A 15,478-nucleotide genomic window follows, 5' to 3' on the forward strand; every position below is an offset into this window, starting at 1 on the left:
TTTTGTACACAATTCAATTTTAAGATGTTGTCCAACTCATTTAATTGTTCTTCAATTGAAAGATTTGTGAAATGAGATGCATGAAATGAGATACATGAAATTAGCGCAAGGATAATGAACCACAAAACAACAGCCTTGTTTCTCGAAACATCTCAGCTCTGGAAAGATAAAAAGAGCCCGGTTAGCTCAGTCGGTAGAGCATGAGACTTTTAATTTCAGGGTCGTGGGTTGAATTCCCACATTGGACATTTACAACATCCTATGGAATAATATTCAGATGCATACATACTTTATGCAGTTATAAATATAACTTATCAAACAAGTCCAAGGGATCATTAAAGTGCATTTGAGCGTGTTCATACTTTGTACATGATTGTCTCACATCGCCATGCCATGACCAGCACAAAGGCTGTGCATTCCAGTCACCACATAGTCCACCTTATTTTGTGGTTGTTAAATTTAATCAATCACAAAATTAGGTGCAGGGGCAAGGATAATGTATTCCAATACAACATTCTTCTTTATCCAAAAACACATACTGTGAGGAGTCTGGTCGCTCTGTCAGTAGGGCATGAGACTCTTAATCTCAGGGTCTTGGGTTTCAGCCCAACATTTGCATTTTTAAGTGTTCATACCTTTCTGACATATGCCGTGCAATGTCCAGCACAAAGGCTAGCCATTCCAAAGACCAATATGTAATCTTGTAAAAATATTAAATCTAAGATCTTGCCAACCTAATGTTGTCTTAAATTTAATCATTTGTGAAATTAGATACATGAAGACAAGTGCAAGGATAATGTTGAAATTTTTGCTTTTACTAAGCAACTGCAGATAGACTTGGCATACACTGTGTCAGACATGCTTGTTGGATGGTCAAATAGCTTCAGAAAAGACTTCCCCTCACACCATTCTGACAATGGATTAGAGGATTTTGTGTAATGTTCTGAAACTGAAAATCAGATATTTTTTGCAGTGATTGGCCAACTGTGCACAGGTTGGAAAATTGTCAGTGTTGTCAGAACTTCTTTCTCTAGCTCTTTTTTACATTCTTGACAGAAACATTTCAGTCACATTAAATGTGAACACTGGCATGCAACAGGAGAGATGGCCTAAAAATATGTGGGAACAACAAAATGGCTTCCGCTCTGTGATGGCTGGCTTGTCTTTCAGTATAGATACGTTATACAAACTTTGTAAAAACCACAGGGGTGCAAACTGGTGATGACCCAAAAAAGTGAACACGGTTATTTGCCTGACAATTATAAATGCATGGTTCCCATCCTCTTTCCCTGACGCTACATACAAAGTGACACATTAGCCTGTGAATGATATTCAGACTTACCATATGGAGCAGTGTTAACAAACATTAATTTGCATCTATTAGAATTTTAAAGATGTATTTATATTGTGAAATGACAAATGACATTAAGACTAAATCTCAACAATTACCGTAAAAAAAAACGTGATTTTTTAAATTTGAAAAGTGGGATGAATCATACACCTGTGTGTCCTATACAAGAGTAAAATACAGAGAGATTGTAGAATGTATGCTATAGTATGTATGCAAACTTACTGCCACTTTTATATTATAATGTTAAATATCATCTAGGTTAAAATAAATTCATAAGAGCAAACAGAACATGAGAGGGTACCCCCTTCAAGAGCACATCCAATAGAGCTGTGTGAGTATGTTAAGAGACCATTGTAAGACAATTAAATAGGTCATACTCTTCTTACTCTGATAATGCAATACTATTACATTTACAGGACAATAATGGATGGGAAATTAATAGCAGTTATTCTTAGTGGTTTATTACACTCTGACAGTAAAAAAAGTAAACATCCAACGTATTTTAAAAAGGGTGTGCTTATGTATTCACATTATACGAAAATAAAGTAATTACAAAAACAAAAATTGAACAAGTTGAATTAAAGCTGACAAAAGGAAACATTTGTGTGTGAACCAAAACATAAAGGACTGACTGATCAGTTGTTGATTGATCAATCCATTATATTTCTTTTAAGGGATAGAAACATAATGGACTGAGCAACTTAAAATAGGAGAAAATGCATTTTACAGTGCTGTGTTCTCATTTAATAGGCTTTTAAAAAAAATAAGTAATCCACATGTGCTGCTAAACACCAAAAACATCTCACTCATAATATTCAAACTGGAAAATCTGATGCAAAAAAGGAAAGTACTTAGATCCGACATGACAACAACACAATTCCTATCAGTATTTAAATAGGACATGAGGCAGTTGTGATTATCAAAGCACAATACTGTCTACTTTTTAAAAATATGACACAATGTGTTGTGCAAAAAAGCAGAGAACTAAAGGAAGACATTCATTTTATAATCCTCCATGTCTCTGTCAACACTGTTTTGTCAAGTAACACCTACATGAGCTTTTCATAATTGTGTAAATGTACACATTTTCACCACAAAACTGGCAATCAGAGTGTTCTCCTTTAGTCAAAGTTGATCACTGTCATTTAAGATCAATCCCAATAGTTTAAAAGATTTTATCTGAACTTTTCTAAAACTTTCTGTGTTATCATTTGGCTCATCTCATCCATGTTCCCCGATTCATCCCGCCAACAGGGGGCATACCAGGAGGCAGCGGAGGTGGTAGCTGATTGTGTCCTGCGGTTGTTGGTGGGGGGTACCCACTAGGCAAACCGGATGCCATCCCCATGACTGAGGGCGGGGGAGGTGCAAGCAAGTAGCTGTAGGCGGAGAGTGGGGGAGTGTGGTAGGCCGTTGTGCCTGGGCCGTAGGGGTGGTAACCCATAGGTGGGGCACAGGCCTGGGGTATGGTGGGGTAACAGGTGCCCTCTGTCTTCATCATGGACTGGAGATTCTGGTAGCCTTCGCTGGACACCAGGGAGCTAGCGGTGGGAAGGTCTATTGGGGGAGGAGGTGGGGGAGGTGGGCAGTGGGGTAGGGGAGGGGGGTTTGGTTTAGAGGTGAGATCTGGGGAGGGTTGGAGGAAGGAGGTTTATGATCGGGAGAGAAAAGAGATGTAGTGATGTATGATGATTAAAAGATTACTGTTGGTTTACATCTTATTATGAGCTAAATATTTTATAGGATTCAAAATAACATGCTGAGCTGTGTATCATACACACATAGACACACACACCCCCACACACCCCCACACAGGCCTGGCTAATATGAAGAGATCAGTACTTGGCCTGAGAATGAAGGCCATTAATGTAGAGGCTTTGGGTTGACTTAGCAGGACTGGTCAGGCATGTGAAATGCTGTTTCAGTTATTAACAGACTTAGATGAACATGGCTGGAGGTCATATCCTATCTGAGCACTAATGTCTACTGGACATGGCTCTACATTGCATTCCAACTCCCTTAGGAGATGATCCACTGATCATATCATTCACCACTGCTTTCTTTAAGTGGTGAATCAACTTCTGCTGGACTATCTTGTATCTTTGAAGCGTGAAATTCACACACTTAAAAGTTAGTTACTACATTGATCCTCACTGAGCTGAATTTTCAATACAATTAAATTAGGGCAAAAGATGACAAGTGCAAGTGCTTCTGACTGGAGATCTGAACATTGGGAAAGCTGTGTCACCAACAGCAAAAGACAGCTGCATCCTGTGGACACATCCTTTTTTTCCCTTCTCATTTTTAAAATAGTTTCAACTTGTGAACTCTGGTTTTCCCTTTGCTCCTTTTTTATATTGATCTATCTGATGTGTTCATGTGACTTCGTTTGAGTCCTTCAGGGAGAAAAAAGCTAAGTATTCTATGTATATTTTATTGATGTATTTCTCATTGTGTGTTTATAAAAATGTGCCTAGACAAGCAGGTTAAGATTTCCTCCAGCAACACTTTAAAATTAAAGACACATTTCACAATTTGAAACGCGCAAAAAACATTGGTAGGCTTATTCATATAATATCAGGTTCACATGACTTGGTTAATATCTCCAAACCATTTCTAAGAACTTAAAAAATAACTGAATACTGAAAGGCTGCATTTATTCACTAACAACAATATAAAGCCTAGGATAAGGTAAACACATAGAGCAGTAAGCAGTAAAATCGAGCATAAAATAATGAGCATGCTGAAGTTATTATTAACATTCAGGAGACATTTCTTGCTTCAATCAGTTACTTCTATCCATCTTCTAAATTGGGAGATTGAATTCATTTATCTTTTCATCAATGTGTATCTAACCTCATGCCCTCCTGTATAAACACTACACATTTTGTAGAGTTAATGTATATAAATTACAGGCTAATCAGTTTGAGTTATTGAGATAGGATTTAAGTTTTAAGGCTGCTTTAAAAAAAACAAAACATGTGAGGATGACTAATGGAGTGTTTAATAAGGAGCAGAAGACACACTGACCTGGATTCATAGAGACCGGAGGAGGAGGGGGTGGTGGAGGAGGTGGAGGTTCAATAGTTGGGAGCTCTAGAAAACAAAAACACAATAAAAAGGGAAGACGCTGATTAAGAAAAAAAAAAAGAGACAGCTCAAATTACAGTATGAATTGATGAGCTGAAACTGAATTGTGAGTCATTCAGTGTGTTTTACTCACTAGGGGCCTTGCTGTCATCTTTGGGAGATGGCTAAAAAACAAAGAAAGGAAAAAAAAACCATAAGAATCAGAAAAAGCACAATTTTAAAGGATAAAGTTAGATAAAACAAACATAGGCTGAGATATGTTCACCGTCACTCTGCTCACCTGGACTGGTCTTGGTGGTCTGGGGCTGGACTGAGGGGAGGCTTTCTTGATCAGCTGTGGGACTATGGGAGGTGGGATGGAAGATGACAGGGGGTTCTCCCCACTCCCGAGCCCTCCATCAGGAATCTGCTGCTTGGCCTGAGAATACAAGTCCAAGATCTGATGGCAGATATCTTTGTGATGGAGGAGAGCCGGAGAGAGGAAAAGGAGAAGCGAATGGAGGCAATAGGTAAGAATAGAAAAGCTTATATAACATACAGTATAGACTATAAATAGAGTGACAGTATTCCTGTTACCTTCCAGCACCTCCACAGGCACATCATGGACAAACTGCTCCCACCAGCGACGAGATGACTGCTTGGATGTCCACTCCTGGATGTCGAGCTTAGAGAGACGACCGGCCAGATACATGACGGCCACTGCTACAATTTGTGGCTCCCACTGCAGTACCACCATGGTGCAAAGGCTGGGGGGGGGGGGGGGGGGGTCGACAGTATTATTATTCTATGTTCTCTTGTACACATCTGTCAGTCTGCTAACATCTGGCATATAATTATAATACACTCCACAGAGTTGCAGCAGAAAATTTGTGAATGTAAACTGGTTTCTGAGCTCACCTGTCATTCACAAAGGTCCAGGCCATCTGGACCAGCTTCTGTACCTTGTTCTTGTCACCTAAAAAACAAAAATCACATTTATGTCTCCATCATCACATTCTACATTGCTTTTTAATCACACATCTAAGGTTACCCTCCAAACATATGCTTTGCTTATTGTTCCTTAGACCTTCACCCATCCTGATGTGCAAAGTTTGTTTCTACCTATTTTCTGCTGAGGAGGGAATGTTTCTCCGTGATGTGGACCTACCAGTAGGATTTTCGTGACATCACAACTTCGGAGCCAATCATGATCCAGATGCTACTTATCAGTTAAGTAGGAAATATCTTTCATTCAGCAGATGAAGTTTTAAAATGAACAATATTTGCATATTAATATATTCTGTTTTTGATAAAGATGTTATTTTAGTCATATTTAATGTGGTAATGTCAGCTTTTCTGAAAAAACTAAACAAAAACACAAATTCTCTATATTAAACTAAAGTTTTGGGGTTTTGGTTTTTTGTTGTTGTTGTTTTGTCTTTGTAATTTGCTCTTTCATTGTTTTTGTTCTTCGGCCTGTTCTTCACTTGTTCTGTCTTAATATCAGCATGTCAATGAACTTTGAAGCACTTTGAACTACATTAACCTGTCTGAAAGATGCTGTTTAAATAAAGTTTGTTTGATTGATTAAGAATGTTCACCGTCAAACACGGCGTTGAGCATTCATGATTTAGATTTTGCCCATGTGACCCAGAAATGAACAAAAAAGAGACAGATGTACCTTTAAGCTGCTTTGCATAGCGTAGCAGGAACTGGTAGGGGTGCTCCACCTGCAGGTCAAACTTGATGGTCTGCAGCAGGATGCGCTCCAACACCATTACCTCCTCCTGTTGGGGGAAAGCAACGTACCATGAATAAACTGTGACAGACTTTATATAAGAAAGGCCTCCTCAGCTATGCATTGATAGATACAGTTACATTCTGTCAAAAATCTGCAGCTTCAAGAAGAGGCTGTAATGTGAAGACATGAAATGCACATTTTTAGTAAACCTCTGATATTTGTAGGAATTTGGTTTTTATTTAAGAAGCTTTGTACATTCGCACTCACAAAACACTCAACTATTATAAAAAGGAGCTGCCCAGAAAAGACTAAACTAAATACTTTTTTTGAGTCTCTGTCTCCCAGTAATTTCCCAGCATTCCAGCATTTTCAACAAGACATTACTGGTCATGTCTTGAAAGGATTTCTTGTTACAGACCTTGGGATCATCTCCAAACTGTGCAAACTGGATATCATTGAGAAGGCTGCGGGCTGTCTTGATGATGTCTTTGCACTTCTTCGGTGTTTCCTCCACTTTGCCTGCCAGGAAAAGGCAGCATCCTCCTGTCACCTACACACATGCACCAGGTTAGGAAGAAAATGTATGGTAAATTCCATTTTCACAGCCTATTTGAGAAATGTACAGATGATGCTGAGGAAGATTTAATAGTATGGAATAGGTTAGAATGCATTATTACAGTTTTTTTATTTCCTCTTCCAATAATTTCCAGAAAACATGAAAACACTGGTGACTTTGTAGAACACCACAGTGTTGCCATACAACTCAGTTCTGTTTCATCATAAACCCAACAAATGGTAGCAGACAGATGGCTAGGCTTGACATGGATGAAAGAACTGTACACTTACATATCTAGGGAACTGCTTGAATGAGTGGAACATGTAGAAGCGGTGGAAGTAAACGATTCCAGTAGCCAGTGTTTCATAGTGCCTGCAGTCACAGAGGTTAAGGGATCTGACAGCATAGTTTTTGACACTAGCAGACAGTGGTCACTTCTCTGATTAGTCTCAGGATGGGTTACTTGCCTGCCTGGATTTATGAGATCACAACATCAAGTTATTCACTTATGTCATAACCACCAGTGGTTTGGACTGATCAGCATCCTGTGAGGATTCTCGCGTGATCCTGTGATCTCACAAAGCCATTTGCATCGCAAGGTAAGACAGTGATAGACAGATGGTTCATCCAACCACCTGCCAAGTTTGTTTCCAAGCATGACCTCTAAACTTGGTCTTGCTAGAATTTCAATTTTCCAGGCCAGAAGATGTTTAAAGGACAGGCTCACCGTTTTTCAAGTGTGTCTTAAACCAGCAGTCAGGTGTCCATATGAACAGCGAAATAGGTTTTCCTCTCTGTAATCATTCCTCCTGTTCATACTGACTATTAAAAGATCTCCTTCAAAAGGTGCTTTCAGTGGAAGTGATGGAGGACTTAATCTGCAGTGTGTCCACAGTCATTTAAAAGAAGATGTGAAGCTTCTATTCAGCTTCAGCAGTCTGAGTTAGTCATATCAAGTGATAACATTTACAGTGTTTTTAGCATCAAATTCCCTCTATGTGTTTCCTCAGACAATTTTGGCACTAAAAACACTGTAATGTTGAAACATATCTGCTTGATTTGACTCATTGGGACGGCTGAAGCTTCATATTAGCTTCAGATCAACTTTTACATGCATTTTTCACTTCCATTGTAATTGCATTATGAAGGGTTCCTTTAAAAAGGTCAGTATGAACAGGAGGAACGATTACAGTAAGAAAAACATGTTTCAATATTCATTTAGGCTCCTGACTGCTGTTTTAAGACACACTTGAAAAACTGTTAAGTCATCCTTTAAGGCTTTTGACTGGTAACTGCAGTTTAACTTCTATACAAACATTACCCACTAGCTTTTACCCAAATCAAAGACCTTCCCAAAATATTGTCAATTCATACATTACTGTTTTGGAGGTTTCTAGTGCACAATGTAGCCTTTAGCCTGCAGCACAACACCAGACTGTCACATGCACCATCCATACAAGCGTGTGGTTCACACACACAGCAGCTCATCAGTTACACGGTGTAATAACGTAAGCTAGGTGTACCAGGTGTCATAACGATCAAATATATTTTCCAACAAAAGGATACAGCCCAAGTCGTGTACCAACATCAAAGATGAACCGAGCCCCTTCTCTCCGGTACCGGGCCTCAGTGGCAGGGTCCAGTCCCTCTGACTGCGACGGGGTGTGGGCCAGGTCCTTCTTGTCCCAGTACCAGCATGGTTTGATGTGATCCAGGGCGGCCGAGTCCTTCCTGTCCCAGAATGAACAGGGTCTTATGTGGTCCAGGGTGGCCAAGTCCTTTTGGTCCCGCAAGCAGCAGGACCTCTTGAGCCTGGAGTTTGTCTTTTCCGGATATAGTGCGTTGAAGGAAACAGCATTTAAGCTGCTAGCTTCTATTAACGTTACTGTACTGCAATGCGAGTCATACAAACAATGAGTCCAAACCGCGGGAAAATGTGTTCAAACTAACTCTCGTTGCCTTTAGACAGTAATGGCGACACTTAATACATTTCAAGAGTAAAAGAGAGTCAGTTCCATTGATAGTGAAACAGTTCAATGTGTTAAATGTGCTGTAGTAGCAGCAGCTGTGTACTACATCCAAACAAAGACCACAGTACTACGCTGGAGCCTTATTAGTGATTGACATAGTTTGAGCCAATCTTAGAAGCGCAAACATTACCTTATATGGTCATTTTAATCTTTCTAAAAGTAAGTATCCAATCGTAACGCGTAGTAGGACGGGGCTTGTTCAATTTACAAAAAAATCAGCACTTTTTAACCAATTGCTCTCGTGTTCCGCAGCGCTACAACCAATCGGAATGCCGGAGACCGGTGTTGTTTTTGTGGGCGTACTTGCATCGTTACTCCAATCGAACGCAAGAGTCAGTCAAGTTAGGCTTCAGTGCAGGCAGGAACAGAGGAACTGCTGCTGTCACTTAAAAAAAAGGTAATGACTGAATCGTAGAAAAATGTTTTATGGTTTATAGTTTTGTAAAGTTGTGACTTCACTGCTATTTCTATGCGAGTGCGTGTGTGTGGTGTTGGAGGCAGTTGTGATTTTAGCAGGCGAGGCTAGCCACAATCCAGCAGATTAGCTCCTTCTAAAAACTCAGGCTGATCCTTTATGACTTGACAGCTTAGCAGCTAACAGCTAGCCTGGTAAGGTTTAGTCCGTGCAGCCAGTAGAGATGGATGAGCTCTGCAGCCTGCTCTCTGCTCGGATGGGCGTGATGCCTCTATGCTAGCAAACTAGCTGCTGGCCTATTGGGAAAGCTGCAAATAACTGAACTATTAACCTATGAAGCTCTCGGCTTATAAATGCTGGGGAGTTGCCAATGCCTCACCTAACAGCTACCTAAATATTAACACCAGCTTGTTGTAGTGAGTCTTTAGAAAGTAACACTATTTACACGTATTCATTGTAATGTACAGTTTGCTGGCATGTTGTACTAGCTACGAAGGAGCTGAATTTGACAAGATAGGCTTTCATGAGCCAGACCGATATATTTTTGGTCAGTCGATAATATCAGCCGATATTGGCTTATCAGATATATGTTGTCCAATTTGCACCGATTAAAAATAAAATAAAAAGTTATACTGGCAGTGTTTTATGCACATTTGATCATTCTTCTAAATTCAAGTTTAATATATATGTATGTATTTTTTTGGTGTTGTATGTTTTATTATCTAAAGGAATTTGTAAGTAGTAAATTGCCAGTGTAGTTTACTGTTTCAGTGCAGGTTATAGTTAAACTGTAAAATATCATGGCCTCTATCACATATCTTCACAATGTGCGTGATAACCACATTGCAAAAAATGTGACATATTCTGTATATCTACGATTATCTGGTGGAATTTTTTCTCCCTATATCGGTATAGGTATTGGGCTCCAAAAATCCAGTCAACCACACTGACATGTTAACTAAGTCATTAGCCTAAACAGCACCGGGTGAAGCTTTACTCTGTTACTTTTTTTTCTTTTATAGTAGCTGGTCCATCATAGGTGAATAGCGTCCAGTTAAGCTTAGGAACATAGAAGTTTCACCTGCATGGTTATATACATTTTAAGCATAAGGTTCCCAAAAATGCCTTGAAGGATGAGTTCACAATTTTTCAAGTCTTAAAACAAGTGTCAGGAGCCAAAATGAACATGGAAACAGGTTTTTCTGGCTGTGATCCTTCCTTCTGTTCATACTGACCTTTTTAAAGGATCCCTTCTTACAATGATGGAGGACAAAATCCACAGTCCTCCCTCTGTGCAAACATGTATTTAAAAGTTGAGCTGAAGCTAATATGAAGCTTCAGTCATCCAAATTAGTCAACTAGATATGTTTCAACATTGCAGTCTTTTTAGTGCCAAAGGTCCTCTTTTTGTTACTATACTTCCACCACAGCTCAACAGAGGAAACACCAAAGAGGGAATTGACTGTAAATGTGTCAGATATCTACTTGATAGGACTGTGTGGACACACTGTGGATTTTGTCCTCCATCACTTCCACTGAAAGTACCTTTGAAGGAGATATTTTAATAGTCCATATGAAAAGGGGGAATGGGCAAAAAATGGACACCTGACATCATGAACTTATCCTTTAAACAGCAGCACTTTGTACACAATGTGACTGATGTACCAAGTTTTAGAAAAACTAAATGTTTCATTGGCTCTGGGAACCCATCTGCGGTCGTTTGCTAAACCACATGTTCAGCATTGATTTCCTGAGAGTTCACTTACACAGGCCTCTATTTGCTATTTTGTAACAGAGATAATAACTAGTGCATGGAGAGAAGAGAGGAATAAGTCTGCCTTGTGTATTATTTTACAGTTTTCCTATCGACATCAACAAGTTTCTGACTTCCTGCCCTTTCTGTGACACACCAACCCACTCCTTCCTTCTGAAGATATAATGGTTGCCAAATTCATAGTTTCCTTTCAAAGTGTTTCCTAAAACAGTTGGGCATTGCAGATTTTTTTTACACTATTTTCAACTACAGATTATGCCAGATTGTGATGCCTCTGAACTATCAACAATAATAAAAGTATATGTTTTTGACAGCATTGACCCTCCATCTATGGTCCAATGTGGTTTAAATACAACTACTTCCTATTTTGGGATTAAAATTGAAATATGGTAAAATCATATAATCCGCTGAGTTGTGACAGTTCCTGTTTTTAATCTCCATCTACGTGCTTTTTTATGAATTTGTGGTGAACAGTGGCCTCCCGAAGCTCTGCTCTCCTTGTAAGCTACTGGCTCTGGAACACAGTGACAACTGCTACTGAATATCACTGAGCAGCTGTCTGGCGTGTGAGAGAGTGAGGCAGAGAAACATTGGCTGTGTGTGTGTGTGTGTGCTGCTAGTGTGAAGAGTGGATGGGCCTTCTGTCAGACAGAAAAAGACCCTAACTGCCAAAATGGCCTCAGTCACTTCCTTTGCCTTGGTAAACTGTCTGGATTGTGTAATGGTATGTGTGTGTGTGCATTTATTTGTGTGACACAGAGAGAGAGGCAGAGAGAGCGAGCAAGTGGGGTGAGCAGCTGCAGAGGGAAGAGGAATTCGTATTAGTAGTGTTAAGGCCTGTTTGGGAATTGAATTGGTCCGTATAAATCGGACATTGACACCTGGTATATTTAGAGGTGTCATTTTGCTGGTGTAAAAGCTTTTGGCCTAACACTGTAACTTAATGAAATATCAGTCTGCCACTGAAGTGTTGGCTTGGATGTCATTGTAAGGACAGCCATACTGGTTTAACTTCCTGTATGTATTTTTCATATACCATCACACTGAAACAATTACTGCTCTTCAATAGGCAGAAAAATATATATAATACTGTCACGACAAAGACGCTACATTATGGGGAAGCTGTGTTGAGTTTATTGATAGGAAACCCCTATTAACTGTTTACCAATAACCCACAACTAACAATTTGTGACACTTAAATCATTTCATGCTAAGTATAGCTTTCTAGCTAACCAGGTAGCGTAGCATTCTGTTTGTCGAATCACTGTTGTTGCCAGTGTTGTTGCCAGTGGTGCTAACACTTATTTCACTATATGTCACATTGGCTGTGTCTCAAATGGAGCACTTACGTGAGTGCACCAGACTGTAGTGCGTAGTGCGCACTGAGCACTTACCTCTGTGGTGCACACTGTCGTGGGTAAGTATTGTCTGAAATGGAGCACTGGCGTTTTGCACTTAGCGGAAGTGACGGGCTTGCATGTCGCTGCTGGCTGCCAATTGAAATCAGAAAACTGGGCAAAAAGTCCCTCCCCTTCCGCTACGTAGGCAAAATGGCGTCCGTTTAGTGTGAGTAGTGTCCATCATCTCACACTGGATTTTTTGTCCGTTTTTAGTGCACCATCCGGGTACTATCAGAGCACTGAGTTTTCGCTTGTTCTTCAGTGTGAACGCACTATGCCCTAAAACATAGTGCTTGAAGTGTGCAAGTGCGCTATTTGAGACACAGCCACTTACATTTCACACTTCACCAAAAGTTTGTCACTGTTGTTTGCTTGAGGGGGGAATCTGTATTAACTGCGTACCCTTCTTACTAACAGTGATAACTTTATAACACAACTGTTAATAACCCACAACTAACAATTTGTGACACTTATCATTTGTCACACTAATAATAATAAACATTTACAAAGTTACACCACTGAATGGAATGCTAGGTATAGCTTGCTAGCTAACCAGGTAGCATAGCAGTCTGTTAACAGCCAGAAGAGACTCTGTTCAAGAACAGAGACACTACATTCAAGAACAGAAAAGAGAAATGGAGGATGAGGAGGTTTTTTGTGTTTAAAAAAAATCCAATGTAGACTAAAAGATTAATAAATTAATTAAAAAGTTTGTCGAGCTACTTGCAACTTATTCAATTAACTCAGCAGAAAACTTACAACTGAATACTGAGAGTGAATTTTCGGTTGCACCAGTGAAACGGTGAAGACAAAAGGCCAGACATTGTAAGAAGAAGCATTTTGCTTGAGGCACTGCACATGACAGGAAAAACAAACAGTGGAGCGACATGAATGGCATTACCATCCATCCACCAATGCAAGGATGTGATTCTGCTACAGACAGTTGAGAAAAACGGGGTCAGAGCAATGCTTAAAACACTGGATTCTCGGTTTGTCTTACCGGGGTGAAAATACTTCAGCCAGACTGCTATCTTAACATTACACTAACAACACCAAAGCAAGCTGGAAGCAGAGCTATGTACAGTTGCCCACATTTCTACAACAACAGACTTGTGGTCAAGTTGCACAGTGGAGCTAATACCTCAGCTTAATGGTGCCCTTCATCAGTAACGATTGGAGAATAATCACACAAGGCTGGAGAGAAGTGCTTGATTTCTGGAGACTGTCAGGTGGTCCTAACAACTGACAGTGGGACCAACATCATGAAGACAGACAGACATCACCTTGACATAGGTAAATATGATTATAATATTTATTTCATTTAAACAATGTCTTTTTGAAGTAGTTATATTTTTAATAGCCTACAATTAGTACATATTTAAAATTGTGTGATGTTTTCAAAAATGGATTTTATTTTTATTCAACTTTGAATTAGCGGGCTATAATATTTCTATAATGGTGAAAAGGTGTTAAACATTGTGTTTTTGTTGTTTTTACAGAGAGAACTTTAAAAGAGAAGGTGAGATAGAAGGTGCAGTTGGAAAAGGCAGAAGGACCTGGCCATTGCTCGCTCAGGCTGAACTGGGTCTGCCAAAGAAACAGCTCACAATAGAGGCCTATTAGATGGGGAGCCATAAGTCAGCTATTGGAAGCTGACAAGAAAACGAGGCACTTGTTGCTCAGTTGGCAGGACATGCATGTGCTGGAGGCAGTAAACAAGGTGTTGAGCCTACTTCAGGAGTTCACAGATGCCTGTCTGATGAACACTATGTTAGCGTCTCATACCTCAACCCAGTACTCAGTCTCTACAGTGAAACCATTGTTGGAGAGGGAGAAAAACACACTCGACTGACCAAGAACATGAAGACGACCATTCTAACCTATGTGAATGAAAAGTACTCGGATCCTGGCACAGATGACCTGCGAGATACAGCTTTTATTCTTGATCCTCTCTTCAAAACTACCTACATCAAGAATGAAAAGGTGGATGACATCAAAGCTCGAGCAGTGAAAGAGATCAAATCACTGCTGGCAGAGCAACAGACAGAGAACCCTGGCACTTCTTCAGTTCTCCCAAGGACTGCAACAGCAGCTGGACCCGAAGTTAACACACACACAAAAAAAAGACTGGCCAGGTTTTTCAAAAAGCAGGGCAGCAGAGCAACTCTCGGAGACAAGTAGGCTAATAAAGTGGAGCAGAGAAGCTACCTGTGGACTGTGGAGGTCGACAGTGACACAGACCCTTTGTGGTGCTGGAAATACCTGTGTATTCCTGCCCGATAGTGCTGAGAGAGCTTTCTGCACCGGTGGAACCTGACATGGGTCCACACTGAAATCAGATGCTGTGGACAGACTGGTTTTCCTGGCACAACATTTGTTTGATTTGATTTATATTTATTTGAGCTTTTATTACCAAAACCTGTATTTGTATGGGTGATTTGTGTTTTGGTAATGTTTATAATGTGTTCTGCAAATGTACCAAGATGCTGGCATCAAGGAACATTATTGCTGAGTTTAAATGTGGATTGCTTATTTTTCCAATGAAAAACAAAGGCAACATAGACCTTTTGAATACTTTAATATTGTACCTTGAATGACTATGCTAATTAACATTTTAGATGTTTTATTGTGGCTGAGTAACAGCTATTTTAACACTTGAAAATTAAAATAATGACAATTAAAGGGAGAGTTTGGGTTTTTTGAAGTGGGGTTGAATAAGGTAGTTTTTCATAGTCAGTATATAACCTGCAGTACATTTGGGTTGGCATGCTCCCAGCTTGGAAAAGCAGGCAGGAATATCGGCACGGAAGCCAAGCATTGTGCTGCTGTGGACAAGGCCAGTAGCAAAATGTATTTTAGCAACCTAAAAAATCAATATCAGTTTCAATGTACACTATATTTAGAACATTTTCCATGCTTTACCTTGCGGCCTGTCCTTTCCTTTGGCACTGCATTTCCTCAACTGTAGAACCTCTGTATTCACAGGGTCAGCTTTACCTCAGCTGTTACGTAATATTTTAGTCCTGTAACGGTGTATTACTCAATAATCATCACTCGTGAGCAAAAAAAGTTCATTCTTGGCTGCACAGCTTTTCACCAGCACTCCATGCATTGTTCACCACAGTATACATAAGCCCAATGT

At 39.9% G+C, this 15,478-nt stretch overlaps 2 protein-coding genes across 2 annotated transcripts in view; one reads left to right on the plus strand and one right to left on the minus strand.

Moving 5' to 3' along the window:
- Nucleotides 1–1,845: 1,845 nt before the first annotated feature.
- LOC128374995 (cyclin-K-like) lies at nt 1,846–14,656 on the minus strand. Its single transcript, XM_053335213.1, has 12 exons — nt 14,545–14,656; nt 14,236–14,300; nt 8,284–8,540; nt 7,008–7,089; nt 6,580–6,711; nt 6,102–6,207; nt 5,339–5,396; nt 5,018–5,187; nt 4,722–4,894; nt 4,575–4,605; nt 4,382–4,447; nt 1,846–2,908 (listed from the first exon to the last, which is right to left on the minus strand). Exons 1-12 carry the CDS (start codon nt 14,654–14,656, stop codon nt 2,568–2,570), a joined length of 1,593 nt encoding a protein of 530 aa, XP_053191188.1. The 3' UTR covers nt 1,846–2,567.
- setd3 (SET domain containing 3, actin histidine methyltransferase) overlaps nt 9,074–15,478 on the plus strand; it is a 29,113-nt gene continuing 22,708 nt past the window's right edge. The window contains exon 1 of the mRNA XM_053335629.1: nt 9,074–9,144. The gene's annotated coding sequence lies outside the window, so the exon portion shown is untranslated. The remainder of the gene's footprint in view (nt 9,145–15,478) is intronic.

This window comes from Scomber japonicus, chromosome 16 (assembly GCF_027409825.1).
Source record: "Scomber japonicus isolate fScoJap1 chromosome 16, fScoJap1.pri, whole genome shotgun sequence".
In the NCBI taxonomy this organism is placed as follows: Eukaryota; Metazoa; Chordata; class Actinopteri; order Scombriformes; family Scombridae; genus Scomber; species Scomber japonicus.

Excerpts from the sequence above, each read along its gene's own strand:
- LOC128374995 (XM_053335213.1), bottom strand. The coding sequence starts at position 14,656 with ATGTCAGGTTCCACCGGTGCAGAAAGCTCTCTCAGCACTATCGGGCAG. Across the intron at positions 6,208-6,579 it reads AGTTTGGAGATGATCCCAAG|GAGGAGGTAATGGTGTTGGA; the intron begins GTCTGTAACAAG and ends TTCCCCCAACAG. Across the intron at positions 4,448-4,574 it reads AGATGACAGCAAGGCCCCTA|AGCTCCCAACTATTGAACCT; the intron begins GTGAGTAAAACA and ends TTTGTTTTCTAG.